The sequence below is a fragment of the Lampetra planeri genome, chromosome 19 (assembly GCF_965212315.1).
Source record: "Lampetra planeri chromosome 19, kcLamPlan1.2.h2, whole genome shotgun sequence".
Lineage (NCBI taxonomy): Eukaryota > Metazoa > Chordata > Hyperoartia > Petromyzontiformes > Petromyzontidae > Lampetra > Lampetra planeri.
In genome coordinates this window covers 8156350-8180426 of record NC_136125.1, presented here as the reverse complement: position 1 = coordinate 8180426, position 24077 = coordinate 8156350, and the positions used below count along the sequence as shown (strand labels likewise).

Here is a 24077-nt window from a genome sequence, read left to right as displayed (position 1 = left end):
TGAATGATGAATGTTTGTATGGGAGGTGCAATAGCTCAGTGATTAGCACACTGTGTTAAAAATGTTGGAGACCTGAGTTTGAATCTTGGCCATGGCAAACACCATTGGCGGGTGGCATCTGAACTGGTCCTGGGCCGCCCTTCACAAATTATGACTGAAATGCATCTAGAGAACCGCCACGACCGTCAAGGTATGGGGGAGGCCTCCATCCAGCATTGAATTGAAATGGGCTATAAACTATGAACATTATTTATTATTTTGACTGTTACTATTATTAATCCAAGGCCTGACATCTACAGTTAAGCACTGCCGTTTATTTAATACACATGGAATCCTCTACAACAACAAAAAACCCCGATAAAGATCAACAAACCCATGACCAATGCTAAAAGAGATAACTTGTTTTTGGGAGAGTGAGAGAGAGAAATGTTTTTATTTCATTCACAGCAACATCTGAAAACCACAAACTTTATTTTTTTCTAGGCGGTTTTTGTATCGGTCCGAGCGGCACGCGCACCGAAAGATTTAGCGGCCCCCGTGGGGCAGTAAGTCCGAAGTGGTCCGTGGACAGCGAGCGCTGAAAGCCACATTCATCAGCCGACCCTCACGGTCGATCGGCAGCCAAGCGAAGGTTAAACCCCTTCCTTTAGACGCGGGCTCGGGACATTAGCGCCATTTCGGCTGACCGAGAGGCCCGACCAAAAAATAAAAGTTAATCCGCAGGATTAATTATTCATGGGAGCTCCGTTGTAATTTGGATCGCCGTTTTTTTTTACTCACCCCCCCACCCCCCCACAATTGAAAACGTTTCTGCTTCGACCACGTTGGAAATTGTTTTGTTTTCGCAGGGCGCTGTTTGATCACATTCGCGTTTTGGGTGCGAGCCAGTGGTATAGCACCATTGGCATGGACCCTGGTGCAAGGAATGAAATGTGCCCCCCCCCCCCCGCCTGTCAAATTCCCCCCTCCCCTCTTCGTAATCCAGTACCTGAGCTCCTCTGGCCTGTGTGCAGTTGCACCGCCTGCGCATGCGACGGCTGCACCACTTATCTGAACTGAAAAAGTAAAATATGCAGCCCAGCAATTACTTGCTCATGCCGTGACTGCCAGAAAAGGCCTCTGCTACAGAGAGTGCGAGAGAGAGATTTTTGTCTGCACTTCCACGCTGGCCAGACACACTTCACCCCGCCGACAGAGCAAATTGTGTAAGTTAAGAGGAGCAAACAAAAACTAGTCGGGCTGTTTCATGGGAATAAGCACAGAGCGCGACAATTCAGGGACCCCGATCTAAGTGGGTTCAGGTCAAGGACTCACGCAGGCAAGGCCTCTAATTGTGCCCGGACAAAAAAGCTGAGAATATTACTCTTACGGATGACAGTGGACTCCTTCCTCATGTAATTATTCAGCCTGTTTGTATATTATTATAATTATATTCATTTTAATTCCAAGTAGGGAGCAAGCCCTTGTAAATTATTCATCATGGGGCGAGGGAGGTTGGGGGGGAGACAGAGGGCGACATCAAAACGTTTGGCGTGGGATGAAAAGCAATTAATGTTACGCCGCTACGGGTTGGGATGCATTTTTCATTTGCACAAATATACCCTTCTGCTAGTTTAGTGCTGAGACACTTTCTATGAGCTCAACTTATTATTTAAACACAGGCATCGGATTGCATTGATATATAATGAGATGCGTATGCACACCCACACACAAACGCGCACAGGGACAACATTGTTGTCTTGTTAAACTAATTAAAGATGGAGAAAATGTTTATTGATTAATTTACTACCGTTCCCACCATGGTGAAATTTAATTGTCAAACAAGACAGCGATAACTTAATTTTCATACAAACGTGTGTATGGCTTCATGCACTAAATTACGCTTTGTATAATCGGAGTTTGCATCTGACATTACGCGATAATTGTCAGGTCCTTTGACCTCCTGTAAGTATACATTATCTGTGAATCTGTGCGTGCAGTTTGCTTAAGATCAAATTAAACTGTTAGTCTTTATTATTGCTCGCAGGGGGAGCACAATTCATTCTGACACTGGCTGTGGTTGCTCGAGGAGGAGACATGTTTTTTTTTCAAACCTTTCAACGCAGCTCCGAGGAAATTAAATTTATGGAATCGGGTACAGTTTAATTGGTGACAAAGCTGTCAATTTACACCGTATAAATTTGCATGCGTATTTTATTTGTCGTTTAAACGTGTCCACGGGCAGCGATGGCTTGTAAAGCCGTTTCAAAGAAGCGGAAGATTAATGACATAATATCAGTCGCAAAGGACCCCGCAGTCCAACATTAACCCTGATGCCCCTGGGCATTAATTCAATCTCTTTACCTGCTCTCCCCTCCGCCACGATGGCAAGATGTTAACTACCTTGCATGGTCTACAGGAGGCCGTCGGTTCGATGCTGACGCCTGCTGTATATTTGGAGTTTGCGTGTCTCTCTCCCAGTGGTCGCGTGGATTTTTCTTCGGGTCCTCCGGGTTTTCCCCATCCACATTTAGAATCAACATGCGTTTAGAGTATTTGGCTGCTGTAAATTTGCACGTGATAAGCCACTTCGTTGTGCTATCATTTGTGGCCAGGTCGCTTCTGAAAAAAATCTGTATTAGGTCAGTGTGCCTTCCCTGGTAAAATAAAAAAAAATAGTTACAAAAATTGGGAACTTTGGACATCGCCGGGAGAACTGAGCCGAGCGGCGTACACAGGCACACCGGGAAAAACAAAGTGTGCGGCCGCTTGCTTATTGTAATCTGACGGCCGAGTCAGCGTCTAGAGAGCGATGCAGGTGAACAGGTTAATGCATTTCGAAGGGCGGGGCGTAAATACTGCACAGCGGCTGCAGTTAAGGGTGATTCCACCCGCATGGCGCTGCCCACGTTGCCGAGGCCCCCGATGCGAGAGAATATACGGTCACCCGCTCGAAAACCCGGCTCCCCCACTGGGAACGTATATTCCTTCCAGCTAAGGAAGAAATATTCGAGAATATTGGTGCTTGGGAAAATCCAATATAAATAACCATGAGTAACGAATGTTATTCAAACCAATATTCTTGAAGATGAGTTCCCCTTCCAAAAGATTTGTACCCCTTTTTTTTGGTAAGTAACCCTAACCCTCGACCCCCCCCTCCACCCACGCGACATGCCGCTCGACTGTGGTGGACTCACTCACACTGCAGGGTGAACAGAGGCGAGGGAGAGGGTGTAAGAAACCTGCCCGATTGTTCGACGGCAACGACGGGAGATCCAACCGACGACTTGCGGATCGCACGTCCGGCATGCCGACCATCACACCGCGGCGGCGGTAGCAGCATCTCGCGCACCTTTTATTCTTTTGTAACAAATTAATCCTGGACCCTAACCCTTAGAAGGAACAAAGGCGTTACTGATAGGAGCAATTATTACTTCCACCTCGGGATAAAACAAATATTTGCCGAACATTTGTGTGTGGGGGAGCAGATGTTCAGGGGATGAATATGAGTCTCAACCGGCAAATGTATGCCGCAGTCTCCCATAGATGGTTAGCCGCATTTTCCCGGTGCAGGGCGTAGACAGCACAAGGTGTCTCCAATTTGACTTTGAAGAGACCACCGACAAGCTTTGGTTCAGCACGGGGATCCTTAATGACATTGATTTTAGCTAAAAACCCGATCGGCGAGCACTGAGAGAGACCCGCCGTCTGGAGGTTAATGCTCGCTTAAACAAAGACTCTGAATGTTTGCCGGGTTGTTCTGCATAGCGGACGAGAAAAGAATTTGGATCTGGCAATTAGGCAGTGTTTGATTGGCCTTAAGCAAGCGACATGGTCGATCCTTCACGGAGTACGTGCTTCAAGAGACAGGAGATGGGATGGAAAGCAAAACATGTCTGCAACAATAATTAGTGATAATAGAGATTTTTCAGTAAGAGCGTGTAAATATAAATGTGTCGTTAAACCCGCCACCATCCGACACAGCCAATTAGTAAGGGTTGTCACGTAAACAGAACATGCCATTTCGTTACTAATACAGCACACCGGTGTGTTGGAGAGCAAATCCACAACATTTATAATCTGAGTACGACGTTTCGTCAGTAATAACAACTAGCATCATTAGGCGGACAGCCAGATTTGCCTATGTGTTAAAAGCCTTCGTGTTAAATCATTCACTGTGTAACAAAACAAATGTGTTCCTGGGTAGTGTTGTTTCCTAATTGCTTATGCATCAAAAGTACAGCAAATGGCTATTATTCCCCAAAAACTTTGCTTTTGTGACCAGGACAGTGATATTTTGAAATGTACCTTTTTCAATGAGAAGATGTGTGCTTTTGTGTCTTTCGTTCACATAAAGTCCTGGTCACAAAAGCAAAATTTGTGGGGAATAATAGCCATTTTTTATACTTTTTAGGAATAAGCAATACAAAAATACCACTTATTACCCAGGAACAAAAATTGTGTTACATTGTGATAATTATAATCAGCGAGATGAACCACTCACCACTTATCAATGTACTTCCAATTATACAAAAATAGCATTCGTTATGGGAAAATTTCAGTTTTGGGTGACAATGAACGCCTGTGTAAAAAGTTCAACTTTCTACTCCGTTTGCTAAACTGCTGTGCTGCCTTTAGAGATGCACGTTCAAAATAAAAAAAGAATAAATCTCACAGAGCCCTGCATGATGGTAATTAAAGTTTGTTAATTAAAACCAGATTAGAAACCATAACTTAAATGCGGAAAATTAATGTGTTTTCATGCACGGTACAACCTACTTAATAAATGTTGCTATCAGTTGTATAAGTCGTTCTCTGAAATCTAATCAACAGCCATTGACTATCCACTGCTGGATGAAGACGTCCCAAAGCTACCGCCATATATAATTTAGACCTAGATTTGAAGCTTTCGTGACTGCAAGAATTCATACTCTTCTGGCTACCATCAAAGGTTTGTACACGAAGCCATCCAGATATACAAACACAGACATAACTTCAACCGTGATGATGGGTACAAACTGAGTAATCATTTAAAAGATGTTATTAACCATGTAAAAAATATTTAACCACACATATTTGGACCATCTTATTTGACAGGTACTATTCTACTTTACCGAGTGTTGACATCCCCAGCGTTTAACAGTACTGCTGTTTTTGTATTTGGATTGTCAGCCAACACCGGTTACAACCCCAAGTGCACCTATTGTTCTCTTTTAGCCCCGCCCACCCCCCCAACACGTTCCATTCATTGGCTACCACATTCAGATAAGCCCCTCCCCCCTCCCCCTTAACTTGTATTTAAGAGCTTGTCTCTTGGAATTTTGCCTCACTTGATACAGTACATTTAGCTGTGACGGTCCCACCTGATGACGGAGACTTGTGTTGCCTCCGAAACGTCGTGATTTATTATTTTATTTCTATTATTATTTTTATCTATTATTATTTATTTTTACCTACGTGACTTTACCGAAAAAACCTAAGAGTAATAATTTAGACCCTTAAGTGTGAATGTTTTGAAACAAATAGCTCTTTTCAACAATGTGTTCTTGGTTATTCAATATGATTTTGAAGCTTTGTTAATGATAAAAAAAAAATACTTTTAAACCAATGTAAGACTTGTTCAACATCAAGCAGCACAAACATCACTGCACCGATGTTATATTACGGCATTGCAAGTGAAATCATCAATAGCATGCCACGAAGCCACGCATGACTGGACTTTCAAGTCTTCATCTTCCTATAAAAACTTATTTAAGGACGTGAGCTAATAGGTGTTTATTTTTCGTTGGGGTCGAGTCTTGCTTTACATGGGAGGAATGGTGCATGAAAGATTTCTGTCCGCGACAAACACTCACAAACAACACAGCTTCCACACACGTGCTTCACAGTGGAGATGTCTGATAATGCCAGGGGGAGGGGGGTCGGTGAGGTGGGGGGTCTGGGAGAGGGGGGGAGATTTATGCATTGACATAATGCTACTCAGACAGGGATGAGAATTAAAAACATTAATATCAATAACAACTCTACTACTACTATGACTACTACACTTTTCGACAAAAACTGCCGTCTCCTGGCGCAAGCCTCTCGTTTAAGGACGTGAGCTAATAGGTGTTCATTTTTCGTTGGGGTCGAGTCTTGCTTTACATGGGAGGAATGGTGCATGAAAGATTTCTGTCCGCGACAAACACTCACAAACAACACAGCTTCCACACACGCGCTTCACAGTGGAGATGTCTGATAGTGCCAGGGAGAGGCGGGTCGGTGAGGTGGGGGGTCTGGGAGAGGGGGGGGGAGATTTATACATTGAAATAATGCTACTCAGACAGGGATGAGAATTAAAAACATAAACATCAATAACAATTCTACTACTACTATGACTACTATACTTTTCGAAAAAAACTATCGTCTCCTGGCGCAAGCCTCTCGTTTAAGGACGTGAGCTAATAGGTATTTATTTTTCGTTGGGGTCCAGTCTTGCTTTACATGGGAGGAATGGTGCATGAAAGATTTCTGTCCGCGACAAACACTCACAAACAACACAGCTTCCACACACGTGCTTCACAGTGGAGATGTCTGATAATGCCAGGGGAGGGGGCGGTGGAGTGGGGGGTCTGGGAGAGGGGGGGGGAGATTTATTCATTGAAATAATGCTACTTAAACAGGGATGAGAATTAAAAACATTAATATCAATAACAACTCTACTACTACTATGACTACTACACTTTTCGACAAAAACTGCCGTCTCCTGGCGCAAGCCTCGCGCGCCGGCTCTGAGCTGGATAGCCACTCCCGTGTGTGCCACTTTCGAGGGAGGACAGAGCCTCACAGTCAGACCCGCATGCAAACAGTGGGCTCAAGATGCCCTCTTTTTCCCCCCGTTTTCCTTTCTCTTTTCAGTCTCGACGATCGATACATCTCGCTGTAATCTCCCCATTTGGCCAGCCTCCTTTCGGCAAGAGCTGCTTCCTTTTCAAAGTATATTGACCGACAAAATAATTTAGAGGTTTTTTTTTTTGTACAAAATTTCTTTTGTAAACTCTTTGTTCCTCCCGTATTATTGTCACAGTTTGCGATTCCTTGTCGTCGGTAACCTCCGAGATAGGAGCGTGGACAGGGATGTTGCCGAGAGCGATGGAAAGCGAGCCCGCGTGTGTCACTCGCACGCATGTCAAAAGGAACACGATGTCTGAAGCGAGTAATTGAATTCGCGCGGTCATTTGAGCGCCAAAATACCCCCATGGAAATATTTGCTGGCAAAACAATAAAACATACGGACGAAAGCAAACACAGAACGTGCCACGCTTACCGCAAAATGCGCTGACATAAAATTATAGCTTTTACCGATTCTGACCATCATCATCCCATTGTAAGCTTTGCAATGTTTTTGTTGCATAGGATGGCCCAGATGCCTTGTGACTCACAACTGATTGACCCCCTAACATTGCTTTCCTTTGCATATAAATTTTTCAATAAGCTTTCCTTAAAAATATTACGTTTTTAGAGAGTGAAATGGGGGTTAAAAAGACATCTGGACCACCCGGTACATATGACAAGAACACTTATTCGCGACAGCCGACCGAACTCACTCACCCACCCACCCTCCCTCATCCCCGTCCTGTCTTCCTCACACACTCAAAGACTCCACACTCCACGCAGGGCTTGGATCTTCTTGACAGGTCGCACAATTATCTTCGACATCCACATCGTTTCACACGCGCCTTTCTCCCAAAAACAGGTCAATATATGGACGGGCGGACAACACGCAGCGACACGCATGCAGTTGGCCCAATCATGTAATGCGTAAAAAAGCAAATAAAAGAGCTTAGATTAGCCTCTGCTTTCCTTCACTGGCCTCCAGCGTGTTGCCTTTCATCACGAAGAAATAAGCACCCTGATTTGACGCGATCCCAGAACGTTATCTGGTTCCCCGTGTTCTTTTTCCTTTTGCAAATTATGTCTATTTGAATAACATTCACAAATAGGATGGATACAAATGCATACGTCCTCCCAAAAAAACCACGTCCTACACACGAAATGGGACGTGTAATTATATTTTTGTGGATAAATGTATTTAGAGCAGAGTTAATATATTTAAATGTTAAATAAGCTATGCATGCGCTGGCTGAGTGTTCAGCTCATTCTACGATGAACCTGCTGACCTGAGTATGATTCCCAGCTGTGGCCAACGCGAGAGGCAAGTGACATCCAAATGGGTTCTGGGTGCTCCATTCAGCAAATCACACTGACCAGCTTGGCGAAGTATGGTCAAACAACCCCAGTGGCTAAACACGGTGTGGGGGAAGCAATGATCCACCAGTGGATTCGCAAAAGGATACATTTATTTATTATAGGCTATATGTGAGAAATGTTATCCAATCACACACAGTTCTAATTGAGATTCCACTGCAAAAGACGATACATGAATGACAGTACACAAGTCAAGTAATGGCCATTAAAGAGAAACATTTCCAATCTTTTGAAAACGGTAAAAGTAACGCAACTTATTCAAATAAAAAACAGGGAAATTTAATGCGACATTTCGCCTACATCTCAACAGACACTCAGCGTACTTATTCTGCTGAAAAAAAAACCAAGAAGAGCCCACGTGTGAGCGGCTCACGAGATGAAAAGTCTTGAGGGTGCGGGGTACTTTCCTGCCTCTCTCTTTGGCGTCGGCCGATTAGCATTCTGAGTGGATCGCAAAGCACAAACTGCGCCGGCGACGACGTAAATAACATGAAGGACGCCAACCACGCGCCGCCTTGAGCAACATCCGTTGAAACCCCCTTCCCCCCCCCCCGTGCCTTTGCTCCCTTCTCACGAGCGAGGGATACAGCGGTAGTTTGAGTCGTGATATGTGGTTGGCAGGTGTGGGTGTGAAAATGCATCTTGGCGAGGCCCTAGGTTTCCACCAAAATTTACTTTGTGTAAAAATGTAAATAAGTACTGTACAGGTCTATGGCCCATGTTCTCAGTGCGCTGCTGGATGAGGCCTTCCCTGACACCACGCGGTTTTGTGGGGGGGGGGGGAGAGGGGGAGGTTATTCGGCCATACTTCACCACGCTGGTCAGTGCGGGTCGCTGAAGGCGGGTGGCATAGGCGAGGGAGCATAAAGTAATGGTACAACAATCGACTTTTCTGTACTGCCCTATGTTGCCCGCAACCCAGCATCCTATAACACCATGCATGGTCGTTGCCCATCCAGATGAAACGAGACAACATACAAAAATGATGGTAATAAAGTATTTTTTTTTGTTAATAATCACCCCATTGGTGACAATTCATATAATCGCTGGGAGATTATAATTTCATAAAATATCCGTTCCCAGTTCAGGTGTTGCCTTCTCATTTGCGTGCTTTGGAGTTCTCCACACACACTCTGGATTCCTCCCACACACATACACACAAAATCACTCACAAAGAAATTGACCCAATCATGTTTAAACAGGGCCCTCTTGAAGAAAAAAGTATTATTGCTCAATCATGCTCTCCTGGATAAATAGTTAAATGGATGAAAAAACTTGTTAAAAATTAAATCGGGTAAATATCTCAATGCATACCCCTCCTGTATAAGTCTTGAGATGCAGTATCTTGCCTGGATGAATAGAAGACATTTCTATTACGTAAAAAACAAAGCAGTTGTACAGGTACGTAACCTCTAACCTGTGTGTCCAGGGATGTCTGACACACGTTTGAAACTTTGTCTTTTTTTTTTAAAACCCTCTTCTTGTGATGATCATCAAACATGCTCGAGTTAGAGGTGGCACTGGAGTGACAAGGCAGGTGTATTACGGTGGCCACTTGTCCGGCCTTGTCCCATATATTCCGGAAATTGGCATCTTAGTGTTCGGGTGGCATCAATTGATTTGTACCAAGATCTTGGTGATATTGTGTTTAACGTTATCACAGTATAATGCCCAGTTTCGATTGAGCTGGGCTGACTGAGAAATATGCCCGGGTTTGGTCTAAAGTGAACAAAGGTAGCAACCCTACGAAGGTGTGGCCTGCACAAACAAAACAAAGATCCCCTGTATAACCTTAAACAGACTGTTGGGGCAAGTGCTGTTAGCGAGCACCTATGAAGGCCAGAACGGTCCACCAGGGGGTGGGTGGCCAGCACCACGCCCGACTGACTCTGCCTCCCCAGTGGCGATGTTTACACACCGCACCAGGTACTCATTTGAAGCTGAGTCGACCTCGGGAAGGCCCAGAACCAGTTCAGATAATCGTCACTGGTGTTGGCCATTAGCAGGAATCGAACCCGGTCCGCCGGGTTCGTAGCGCAGCACGCTAACCGCCGGCCTATACAACACGTGCACACACACACATATGCCCAGCTGCCTTTGTCTCAACCTTCATTCTAACGGTGATGACGCCTCCCACAAAATAGAACTCGCGTGAGGGCGCCATAGAACATTATCTACCGGTTCACCTACCAATGCAGTGCTGTCGTAGAACGCGCAGGTTGTTTGTCTGAGACCAGACCTCGTCGTTATCGCCTCCCTCCTTCCCCCCGTCGCCGTGGGCGAACGCGGCCGCGCTCCTGTCACCGCCGCCGGCCTCAGTGGCGCCCACGGCCGAGCGGGCGCAGCTCACCGCCAGCTCAAGCTGCTCATCGTCGTCATCGTCGCACTCTTCAAAATCGTCCGCGTATTCGACCGCCTCCTCGCAGCTGCCTGGTGGGGTTTTGGGTGGAAATAAAGAGCAACGTCGTGACCAAGTGATTCTGTCTCGATGTGGAACCATCGTCAGAGCCGACACAGAAACCCTGACGTACCTGTGATAGAGAAACTTCATCTCCTCTGATATTCAATGCCTCGTCACACCCGATAGATAACTCCTGACCCATGAAATACAGAACCCACATCTGATCTGATACAGAATTATTGACCCGTCTCATACATAACACTCATCTCATCTGTAACATAATTCTTAACTCAAACTGATATCAAACCCTTATCTCATCAGATAAAGAACCCTTGACCAAAATAACACTGAACCTTTGGTCCATCCTATAGAGAAATATTAGCCTCTATGATACAGAACCCACATCTCATCCAATATAGAAATCGTGGCCTATGCAATACAGAGCCTACATATCATCTGATAAAGAGCCATAAACCCATCTGGTATAAAACCCAAATCCCATGACTCAGCCAATACAAAACTCTTACCTCATCCGATATATGAATATAATCTTATCAATACAGAACTTTAATCTCATCCGATACAGGACCATTGACCTATTTGGTGCTGAGCTTATGATTTGGGAGGGTCATAGCGTAAACGCCAATTTCGGCTCATAGTAAAAACACAACAAATGTCAAGAAAAAGTATGCACTTTGCAAGATGTCACAAAATTGTAACCTGCATGATTTATCGCTGCACGAGTGACTTTAACCACTCACGCAATTCCTAAAATTCAACCGACATCAAGAGAGAAAAATATTTTTGTTAAATTGTGACTATGAAATGATTACCATACCTAAGCTGAACATACTGCTAATTTTGCACAACGCATAATTAAGTTTCTTTGCTAAATTAAAAGATCTATTTATATATACTCGTAGACACACACATATATAACGGCAGCGCACACACGCACAACACTTATAGATATTAAATGATTATCTTATGCAAGCGACTCATTAATCAGGGACTGTGTTTCCAAGCCACCAGGGCCTACCGATTAATCTTCATCAATTACCGTCGTGCGTGTTTATTTTTATCGCGCTCCGCACACTTTCCCCTTAGGTGAGACGCGTTATTTCTATTAGCAAACATTGCATACGATTATACCTGCCAAGCACCATCACACACACGCACATGCACAGCGCGCGTTCCTGACTTCATTTCTGTGCTCTAATGACCGCTTCATCCGCAGGATTTTCTGCCGTTGTTTACACCCAAGGATACCCTTGAGACCACAAAAAAAAACATTTTGTTCCTGCAATGGACTTAACACGGACTGTGCTAAAAAAGGAAAGGATTTGAGTGATTGATTGCCACGTTAGGCAGTAACCTGGGGGGGGGTAAGTTTCCCCCAAACAGTGCCGTTTTATTTTCTTTCCTCCAACCCACAACTGCCAGTGTACTCGTGGATTCATCCAATTAATATACATATTATCATCGTCTTTATCACTTCATCATCAAAATCATCGTTATCATATCCATCAATACCACCATAATTATCACCGTCTTCATCGTCGTCATCGTCATCAACATCATCATCAATATCATGAATATCATCATGGTGATCATTGCTGTCCGTATGATTGTCATCGTCACTGTCATGCTTCTGGGCTCTCTAAAATAAGCACCACTTGGAGAGACTGCACAACTTGGCGTGGGGGGTGGGCAGTGGTGGTGGTTGAAAGCGAAACGAACGTGTAAATTTCCACACAGTGGCTCGTTTTGCTCACCGGGGACCCAGCACTCGTTTGAGCGAAGGTGATACCAGCGCGGAGTCCGTTCATGAATTTCCCTGCAGCCCCCCCCCCATCCCCCTCGGCTCCCCGACCCCCACGGGAGTACGCAGAACAGCTCGCTAAACGTGCGGCGTAACACCAAGAAACAAATAACGAGAATAAATGTACAAAGCCTTACTCTGCACTTTGTTAGTGATCAGAGGGATAGCGTCCCCACCAGCTGGGAACTTGTTTTATGATCGGATTGTAAATTCGCGGCTGCAATATCCGCAAAGGCAAGCGCACGGATTGGGCTGAGACATCTCACGCTAACCTCTGGATAACACGCACGATGTAATCGAAAGATGACTACCTCTTTATCTGTGTACCTACTGATGTATGTAACCACATACCTCGCTGGATATCTGACAACATTCCTACCTGCCTAGCCCATTACCTATATTCCTTCCCTACCTATCTATATCCATACCTACCTGCCCACTTACATACTAATTCACATAACCAGATAGATACCGACCCACCCACCTACCTACCCGATTAACTAACACCTACTTACCAACTTACCCCTGTATCTGCATACCTATCTAATTAAACACCTACCTACTTACCCATAAATCTATCTGGCTAAGTAACCACCGACCTACTTACTTGCTTCCGTGCCTACCCACTCACCTACCTACAAACCTGCCTACCTACTCTACCCACCTACCTGATCACCTATTAACCTGTAAACCTGCCTACCCACACACATACCTATTAACCCACCGACATACTTATAACCGACCTACATACTTATCTACCTATCTATGCAACAAACTACATACCTACCTATGCACCCACATAATTAACTAAAAAAAACCCATCCGCCCTACTACTTACCTATAAACCTATCAACCGATATTCCTACCCAGCTCCATAATCTATACCAACCTACCGAACGTAAGCCATTTCAGGCATGGAACGCCAACATCAAGCAACATAAGGAAGAAAAAGAGCAAATGCCAGATGGGACAATGCGCTCTTAAACAAGCGAGTGAGGGTGTAAACGCCATCTGTAGCATCTGCAAATCTGAACTAAAATGAAATTGTCCCTGCGGCTCCTCTCCAGTGTCGTCTTATTAAGCCTTGCTTAAAGCAACACGGCAGTCCCAAAAAATGAACAACTCTTATCTCAACAGCAGCCACACACACACACACGCAGGCTGTGTGTCCCGGGCTATCCCGTACAAGTTTGAACGTTTCCTTGCAAGTAGATTTAATAAATGTGCTCATGTGATATCAGCACACGGATGAATAGAGAAAGTAAACCAAACAGCTGTACAACATCACCAGGGCATACCACTAGACGAGAAATCTTTCCTCTCGCTAACGAAGCTTTGACATCTGACAGCCCAGGCGCACGCAGCCCTAGGTACATATCTACAAGTCTCCTGAGCCACAGTGTTCGCTTCGCATTTTAAATGATGAGTCAGCTGACGCCATTGTAGGCGCGGTTCTCTTCCACGTTAATAGCATGGAGTCTACGCAATTATTTATTTATTTTATCACACAGAAAGCTTTACTTTACAATGCCCATGGCATTTCTGCAGAATCTCAGCTCGGGCCTCGGTGTGATAAATTCTATTAGCAAGCGTGCAACAACAACAACAAAAAGCACCGCGCACGAGTAGGCGGGCTAGCGGCAATGCAACACTAACACCAGGGACACCTATAAAAGGCCACGCTGACACGATGCGCCTCTGAATGCATTTCGAGTTAAAGGTGGCCGAGGGAAGAAGTAAAGAGGGAGGGAAAAAATATATTGGGCATTAATAATAATCAAACGAATAAGAGATGAAGGTGGACACGAGAGCACAAAGATGGGATGGACGGCAGGAGAGAACCCAATGTGGACGCCGTGGCATTATGGCCTTGATGGCGTGACAGTCTTATGCAAAGTACAACCCCGCAGAACCATTTTCCCATTTTATCGTCGAGAAAAGGCATGGGCATTAATCACCGAGACATTGGACCGCACAAATCTAATGTAAAAAAGTACTTTAAGCTTTGCCAAGGCGCGGCGCCATTAGATAAAGCGTGGTTCCGGACCACAGCTCATGTCTAAAGGTATTAAAGCACTCATCGGTTAAAGAATGTGGTGGTAAATTTGCTCGTTGGTCGAGGCAGCTCAGGCTTGGACGAAAAACATTACATCTGTCTGGCCTCAGTCCAAGGAAACAAGGAAGCAAAATGAATTTCTGCACCTTCGCTTGCACACTGACAGCCAACTATCTTGTGGCGACGCAAGATAACGCAGGTCGGATAGATAGATATATAAATAATTAACACCTGCCAGCGGTGGTGGCATCAAATGAAAGTCGGTCACGAGGGCTGTCGCCGCGAAAGCTAAAGCCGTCCCTCGCACCGTCGCTGCAATAAGGAGCGGGGCAGCGTTATCTGCAAGTCCTTTATTTCCAATTATTTTTTTTTCTCTCTCTCTCAGTTGCAAAAGGTCAGTTTGAGCCAATTGTTTGGTAAAACCAGCGCTGATTTTCATCTTAAACCAATAAGGCTCATCTCTCGCCGGCCCCTGCGCCGCCGCGGAGACATCTCTCCAACGTCGCTCGTCTGCACCGACACGCCGAGATAAGTCCTCTCGTGGATCCGAGTGAAAATGCCAAGCTTCAACTTCCCATAATTGGGTGCCACAAAGCCGGGACTCGCTCCGCAAATCTGCGCACAAAGCACCGCTAATCCAACGTAACATTTACATTGGTAACCTGCGCGGAGGGGGAGAGGGGGGGTGGTTTATTGGAGGCCGCCATCATCAGGAGTTAAAAGCTCTAGGATCTTCGCTTCCGTTGTCTGCCCCTTCCCACTGTCAGCTACTCGGGTGGTGGGCCGGAATTGTGTTTGTGTTTTCTCCCATGGAAATAAATGTTACCTCCTATCGGAGAAAGAATGAGTTGCGTATCTCGATTGACTGAGTTTTTTTTTCTGACACTGGCTATTGGCAGCTTATTGTGTGTGTGTGGACTGCACAAAAGCCCAGGATGAACAAAAAAACGAACAAATATGAATGTCAAAAAGTGCAGAGTGCACGGCTTACGTAATGATTGCGAAAAACACATAGATAACAGGAATTATTTCTACCTTTGTACAATGAAGTGTCTTGCTGTTACATTTGCATAGCCATTCCACAAATCGAAAGTTGCAAGCCCGATTTCGCTGAGATATAGAAGCTCTTTTTCGTGACATTCCGCAAATACATTTCTACTCTTATCGAGCCCCCGTCACTGTCGCCTTGGCCGCTGCCACCCCAGCCCCCGGCCTGAACCCTCACCCTCCAGCTCCTCAGGGACGTCGTCTCCCAGCTGTGCATCGTCCACCTCGACCACCTCCTCATCGACCGACGAGACGGGGCTCCTCTTCCCCGGAGTGCTGCCCTCGTCGCTGAAATCGTCGGAGTAGTCGCTGGGCTCCGGGGACGAGCCGTGCCTCCCAGGATCCTAGGGGGAGCAGTGTATTTGGACGTTATAAAATTAACCCGTAAAAACAAAGTTTTTCACTATAAATCCTTTATATGCGTGGCATCGGTTTTATTTTATTATTTATTTCTGTTTTTCTTGAGTAAGAGTTTCATTTTTATCACATTGGTATTTTAAATGAAATATGAAAAAAAAATTTTTCCTAAAAAGTGGAAAATTTTGTAAACAAATTTTCACGAAAATAAATTGTCACGCACAACGAGTCTGTGTGCAAAATGTCAGCTCGATCGGATGACGGGAAGTGGGTTAAAAAACGACCGAAAGATTTGCACGGTCGTAAGCGCGCAAGCAAGTGAACTTAATATAAAGGATTTTAAAAAAAGGGAGAGGGCTTGACGTGGCCTGTGGTTGCTCAGGGGTCAGAGACACTGAGATTGTGAGTTCGAATCCTGGCTTTAAGTATCAGAAAAAATATATACATTTCATTTCCGTGCGAAGAACATTCCCCCTGTGGAATAAATCATATAAATACGGTACGTCAGTTGTTGAAAACATCTCCATCGTTGTGTGAAATGTGCTTTAATTGGTCATACTCTAACCGGTTTATACACTACTCTGCGAGAGTCCCAAATGAACACTGTCTCATGGCATGAGGCTAACAGCAAAAGCATAATACGATTGGGAAATGACAAAATGTAAAAGCGAAAGGCTGCCTGCCACTATTTTAACTCCGAAAATCCCAACAATAAGCCACTAAAAGAGTAGATTCAAAAAATAAAATGAATTGCTTCTTTAATGTCTAATCCCATTCAATTTGGCCAAACTGGACCCCAAGTTTCATCCCAGGGACAGGAGCTATTGCATGAATGCCTTTGAACGTAATAATGAGAAAGTGCCCCGCTCACCTTTAAGGGCTCGCCCGCAAACACTAATAGCACGGAGAGCAATTTCCTAGAAAAAAATTATTGCCGACGTAAATAAATAATCCCAAGCCCTGTTGTTATGTTTTGCTTGTTGTCTTTGTTGTCTCATTCCCAATTTAATTCCAACTGTGGTATTGGCATCATGTCATGAGACCAAGAATCAATTTCCAAACTCTCAGAGAGTGGCGCATCGATCCACGTTCGAGGCCGATCTGTGGAAGGTGATGTTATAAAACTGCTTGTGAGGTCCCTTCAAGTTGTCTCTTATCCTATTTAGAGAGTGGCCATGCCATTGGCACTCAACATAAATTAAGTTCTCAGATCTGATGTTGTTTTGCCAAATAAAGTGAATTAACCGATTTTAACATGATGAGTTGATTCATGTGTTATTAGGCTGAGGCCATAAATGCAACACTTGCCAATCAGGTCTGTGTATGATGGAAAAAATCCCATTGTAGCACAACAAAAGTGCAGGCTGAAAAAGCATGCGTTTCAAATAAGATGCAACAATGAATAAAAAGCAGCCTTTTGCACATATGCAATTACCATCGGCAAAATCTGAATAAATTAATTGTAGTCATCATGTCTTAGATCACCACGAAAATCAGTCACCAGTTGGTTACATTCGATCAAATGCGACTGATGGTGACCAAAGATAAGAGGACCACAATGCACATATTCAGAAAAACGTTGATAGTTCCTGGCATAATGCACAAATAAATGCGTGCTTTTTATACATTGTTGAGTCTGGTTTGAAACACTTGAGAACCCAGTTTAATCACGGACAACTGAAACCCGTGTGACGGGCTCAGTGATATAATACCCTAGCCACTGAACCACCTCTGAATGCATATTTAAATCTTCGATTTAAGAAGATGAGAATATTTTCGTAATGACGGAAATCTGTGATATTTGCTTTGAAGGAACAGAAGTTATTATGATATTTTAACAATCCGGTTGCAGGTAATGTGCACGTTTGGGGGTTACAGTTAAGATAATTAGATGTAGCGATGCGTTTCCGCATTATGCAGAGCGCATTGCCCGACATTCGCTTTTAAGGGCAAAATCTGCGCAAAGTTTCATTTCCAAGCTTCAACAGCAAAAAAAAAATGCACTAGAAGACATTTTAACCAAAATACATTCCTGCTTCACGGCACTTTGGGGACGTTTCGCCATTCAACCGCTTCGCATTCCGAACAATCTGTAACTAAAGTTTTTTGTTTTTCCCCCAAGTCTCTTTTATCGTAGAGGTAGTGCATGTCTCTACAGTGGCCTCACACGTGCCTTTTAAAAAGTTGGCACGGGGTCGCCAACGCTATATTCGTGGTCGGAGCATTGAGCCAGCACAGGCAACCGAAATCCCAGTCTCCCACCTGACATTAGGACTGAGTTTTCTCATGCGCGGCGAGTTTTATGCTTTCAGCCCGGTCACCAATGACTGCACAAAAATAAAAACCATCATATAAATTTGCTTTTTCGCTCAATTGGGGATGGCCCAGCTCTAGGGTATATATATATCAAATGATTGATGCGTGGTAAATCTTTCCTGCGACAGCACGTATGAAGTGGCGAGGGGGCAACAGAAGATACAGTGGAAAGAGTTTTGTGGTTTCTCTTCCAGGGCCGTTCCCGAGTGTAACACGATGGATGCATTGCTTAGTCTTAGTAGTTGCCTGAATCTACACTCATTCCCATGGTGACTGACTCGTAAAATGAATCATAGTTGCGTATACATTTCAGTATTATTACATAATGAATAGAAGAAGCAAACTGGGATATTACATTTTGCCAGGTATAGTGGCAACATGGCTGTGATCTAATACCTGAGAGATGAGGTTAGTGGATTGCACACTGTTTATTTAAGTGTCTTTAATTTACCTTGGGAAGCTTCACCGCATCCCATATATATAGCATAGCCATCACAGTCCCTTGAGTTTCATATCAATTCAGCTCACCTGAAGCTTTCCTAGGCAATTGAAGAACCACAAAAAGCATTATCATACAATTGATCAATGTTCTTCTTGGTTCTTTCGGTAAAGTCACGTAGAAGGGAAATAATAAAATAATAAAAATACAACATATTATTTCCCTTCTACGTGACTTTACCGAAAGAACCAAGAAGATGAATCCCTGCAGTCACGAACAGCTTTAAATCGAAATTTAATTGATCAATGGTGAGAACCACACCTGCACATCACATGCAGCCACTGGGAATTGAGCCAGCCCGAAAAGTGAACACGGGCAAGAGGGCTCAGCCTGAATTTCCAAGGTAGCCTTCGTGGACCATGCCAATACCAACTGGCCTGGGCAGCCTGCTTAAAGTGGGCCTTGTGGCTCCATTTAAGAAGAGAGGTGCATGATTTCACCCAGACTGTTGTACCGTCATGGAGTCAACGCGGAAGACAGAATTTCTGAAGGGTGGTATTTTTTTAGAAGTCGGGCCCATGGAACTGCTGCGTCATCTGTTAAAAAGAGCTTCATAGCTCATCACATTCCTCCAATATAAATAAATATTAATATTATTCTCGAAACGAATCATGCTGGGACCGTTTTTGTAACAACACAGCACGGCCTGGGTGCGCTTAGCAATGGCCATGGAAACGTAGCAGCAGGTTCGCACCTCCCCAGGTGAGGACCGCTCCTCTTCATCTTCCTCTTCACTTGCCTCGTGGAGATTCCCGGGGAGGCGGGGGGGAGCCGACTTGGCCCTATGGTCGAAGCCGCCACAGACGTCACCGTCGCCACTGCCGTGCGAGCCCTTGCTCGCGGCGAGCCCGTCGCCCGCCAGCGGGGAGCACGACGACTTGCTCCGCACGGCGTCCACGCAGCCGCTGTGATCCGAGCGCGACGCCCTGCCGTGAAACAAGAGTGATCACCGTTGTCGTCGTCGCCCGGTAAAAAGGGTAAATTACCTTACCTTACCGAGGCCTATCACTACGGCGCCTCGTGCCAGTTACTGATAAAGCGGGGAACTGCGAGTGTAGTAGCCCTCTCTGCCTGCAGGGTACGCTATGTCATGGAAAGGGTCCCTAGGGGAGCATGGTTCTGGTGGCTGGCAGAGAGGGGGCATCTGAGGACGTAGCAGCCCGGTTGGCTGACAAGGGCACGTGACAGGACAGGGTAGGGATGTGGGCCAAAGGTGACAGAAGGGACACGTGGTGTAGGGCCCAGAACCTTCTGGTGAGTTCCAGAAGGGGGCGTGGCCGAGGGCGGAGCCAAGGGGGGCATAAAAGGGAGGTGCGGGGCCACATTGGGGCTGTCTGCTGGAATGGAACCCGCCGTGCTCCGTCTTCTCCGTCTCCGGTCTTTGTGCTCGGCATCGTGGGTCAGGCAGTGTGCCGACTGACCTGACCCGTTTATACAGTTACCCCGTGGTGGTTACCGTTTATGTAGTTGTCCCGTTGTGGTTACTGGTTATGTAGTTACCCCGTTGTGGTCGTAGAATAAACGTGTTGCCTCCTGAATTAGTGTGTCTCTCAAGTGAACCTACTACCCCTGTTAATATGTAATGGGTTAATGTGACTTCTGCACCACTAGAGGCCGCTACATTCACCCACAAGAGAAAACATCTATTTTTAAATCGAACCATGACCCTGAATTGTGACAATTCATTTCATCACAATGAAGGTGAACTGTTTTGAGTCCTAAATCTATATTATGCTCTTAATATAATACGTGCGTTTGACACGCAATGACCTGCCCTTGTGAACTATGTTCATTGCAATACAATTACAATGCAATTTATATTCCTACAGCATCCAAATGGGACCACACATCGGGAGACTGCGTATTTATTTTTACGCAAGAGAGAAAGAGATTGTCAGCATATGGGCTGAGCAAAAACAAAATGAAAGATTTGAGCCTCAACTTGAACAGGGGCAGGCGGGTTGACAGCACAGAGTACAAAGATACAATTTGGAATTATGTTGGATCTAAATGTAACCACATCTCAAGACGCTGCACAAAAACAGTGAGCACGTTTATAAAGCAATAGAGAGACAGTCACAGACAGAGGTAAAGAGGAAGGCATTGCCACGTGGGATTCAATCTACCTATGCTTATAACCGTGCCTCTGATAACCAGAGATATCTCAAAAGCAAACGTGGCCCTGTGCACACACAGTGTGGGGAGGAAAAAGAGCTCTGGTGACACGATGCCATGTGACACAATCACAGGGACAGAGAAAAAAAGAGAGGCACGGAGACATGGAGTGAGATGGGCACAGGGATAGACACAAAGAGAGACGGGGGGGAGAGACGCAGAGGCAAATGAGGAGAGAAAGACGTGGAAATAGACGTGCAAAAATACAGACACAGTGACAGTGAGACATTCACAGAGAGACACAGAGAGCTTTGCTGGCCCATACAAAAGTGGGAGATGTGTGGAGGAGCATTTGTTACACACACCGACACGTGCAGGTGGCACTACAAACACGCAACAATAACATGTAAAAACCCACAAAATAATCCAATCGGTAAACACAAACATGACACAAACAGAAATTCCGGTGCAACGCACTCGCTCCCGCGCACTAAACACACTCGCACACTAAACCGTACGCTACCTGTGTGCCCGTCCAGCCCGTCGGTCTTCACACTCCCGCACAAAGAGACGCAGGTGGCGCTGCGCGTACGGCGAGGCCAGCACGGCACTGGCGCCCGGCCGGTCCTCTGGGCTGCGGCTCAGCAGCAGCGCCACCAGCGCACGCACGTCGCACGAGTAGCTCTCGTCCAGCGGGTCCGGCTCGCCGCGCATTATCTTGTAGAAGAGGCTACGGCGGGTGAGCGGGTACCTCCAATTAGTACGGTTGGCTACATACGGTCCGAACAAAGTTCAAGACAATACAATACCCGCTATTCGCTTACAAGTGACGGTGACGTCACCACGGCGCCTGTGCCAAGCCAGGTGCACTTTGAGGCAACGTCAAGTGTCGAAGGCTCGCTGACAGGAGGTTATAGGACAGACCCAGGTACCATGGGTTGACTGACTGAGATGACTGGCACATGCACCAGCTGTGCCCCCTACTGTGCCAACTTGCTGCATTTTAGCCGCCCGGCGCTCCGCTCATCGTTGTGTCACTCCTCTGCCCCCCGTTATTGTTAGAGGGCGATTGCCTCCAACTGATCAGTAGCATCCTTCATGAGCCTCCTCCATAGGAAAAAAGTTCAACATACGTACCAGCGCACAAGTAACGTCGACTTTGACAGAAAGTCCACAAAGGCAATGTTGAAGACTCAGAGCTGGCCAGAGTTGTTGGTCTCATTTCCCACAAAATTAGAACCAAAATGGGAACACGACTTGGTATTAATTAAACAAGTGGCGTTTCCAAGATTTTGCAAAGTTACTCAAGTATGAGTTGGGTTGGTCTTTCCAAATAAGTTATTCCGAATAAGACCTGTGTAGTAGGAATTCAAAGGTAAACATCTGATAGCTGACGAAATTAAATGTTCAGCGTTAAAATGTTTATATTAAATATAAAATTAAAATGTTCCTGTTGTCTACGCAACATTTTTATCGTAACAGATTTTGTGACGTACAGTAATTCCTCTCTCCTTCCGAATACGGAAGCAGAGAATAAATGAACGAAGCAAATCTTGATAAAAGAGACTCGTTGTTGATGGACATTTTCGGACACCAGAACAACCTTTCCTTTAAAAGACGAGGCCTGTCCCGGTCAAAAACCGAGTTCCTTTTCCAAACTGAACCACGGCCCACCGTCGCGCACACCTGATTATGTTGCTGGCTTCAAAGGCAGGTCTCAGGGCGCACAGCTCGTACAGGAGGCAGCCGAGAGCCCACACGTCCGACTTGGAGCTGTAGGGCAGGTCCTGGCACATCTCCGGGCTCAGGTAGTACGGCGTTCCCACGCACGTCACCGCCATGTCAAGGGTCCCCTCCATGGCCTTCGAGATTCCAAAATCACCGACCTTCGGGAGGTGGGGGGCCCACCGGTCGGCGAGCAAACGGATTGCCGGGAGGATGAATTAATGCGCGAGCGCGGGGGGCATGCAACACTGTAGATAAAGAGGTGGATGGGCACACGGCTGGTCACATGGACGAATGGTTAGATGGATGGTCCACGTACATTACTATATCAATAAATATATGTGTGTGCATATAAAGACATAACGTAACGACAGTTGTTCAATGTTACTTTGTATGTGTGTGGTATTCCCGAACGATAGCGGAGTACTTAGTGCACTGCGCTATGAACCAGGTGACCTGAGTGATATTCCCTCTCACGGCCAACATCGGTGGCAAATATCTGAACCAGTACTTGGCTTCCCCTAGGTGGACTTGACCTCAAATTAGTTCCTGCTGCACTGTGTAGATGTCGGCACGACGAAAGCAAAGGCAGCAAGAGTGGTGTTGGTCACACCATATTCTCATTGCTAGCCTTAATAGGAGCTAACTAACAGTACTTTTTTTATACCATATGTAGGCTATATGGGTGTCCTTTGTCTTTGGCATTTCCTATGGAAGTACCCTTCATTGACTTTGTTCTTTCAATGATTGTTGTACTAACCAACTGTACATCAATCTGTATTGAGCAGAAAATCTAAAAAATGCAACCAAAAATAAGACTGTACCAACATTGTAAAATTGATGAAAATTTGCCATTATTTTAATTCAATTCAAAATAAGCACTTTCTTTGAGTCTTGGGCCCATAATTAATCACAAACCTACGCGAGCTAGTACGTAGAATTACTAATATAATAAGCCAAGAATGTGTGTCCAGCGCGTGACGTCACTCCACATGCCGCACCCCTCATTGATAATCATGAGCGGGTGACGTCACTCCACATGCGGCACCCCCCCTCATTCATAATCATGAGCAGATGACGTCACTGCACATGGAGCTCCCCCCTCATTAATAATCATAAGCGGGTCATTATTTTCCATTGAATATTTCAGATTAACTGCCATATACACACGTCCTTGGACGGGCTATAGGCTAGTATTTATGTAGTACCGTTGAGGACGCGTGGACACCCGAGTAGAGGCACACGTATTTATTTCACAACAGTCACTGGGGACATACAGTACTGGAGGGGGTATCGGCCCCCTCACCCGGATAGCTGGGAACACACGGCTAGCTACCCCTAGCCTGCCTCCTAATCCTCCAAATACTGGGCTAGGGGAGGCTGTCTGGCCCGACACTGGTCAGTCGGGCTACGGTACCCGGAGTCCCAGAGTCCTGGCTCTGGTTAACGGGACCACGCCGCTGGCTCGGTCCTGCGCGGCCCTGACAAGGGCGGCGTCCCAGGGGAGTCCAGG

General features: G+C 45.6%; 2 protein-coding genes across 3 annotated transcripts in view; one reads left to right on the top strand and one right to left on the bottom strand.

Moving 5' to 3' along the window:
• The window catches only part of PIR (pirin), a 490330-nt gene that overhangs the window by 260990 nt on the left and 205263 nt on the right, over positions 1-24077 (top strand). The window lies entirely within an intron of this gene.
• Positions 1-24077, bottom strand: part of LOC144724052 (uncharacterized) — a 77391-nt gene that overhangs the window by 45778 nt on the left and 7536 nt on the right. For both annotated transcript variants that reach the window (XM_078602885.1, XM_078602884.1), the window contains exons 4-8: positions 22526-22725; positions 21363-21569; positions 19419-19650; positions 15731-15896; positions 10417-10656 (exon numbers count right to left, since the gene is read on the bottom strand). In XM_078602885.1, the coding sequence (XP_078459011.1) occupies positions 10417-10656; positions 15731-15896; positions 19419-19650; positions 21363-21569; positions 22526-22725 (1045 nt within the window). The remainder of the gene's footprint in view (positions 1-10416; positions 10657-15730; positions 15897-19418; positions 19651-21362; positions 21570-22525; positions 22726-24077) is intronic.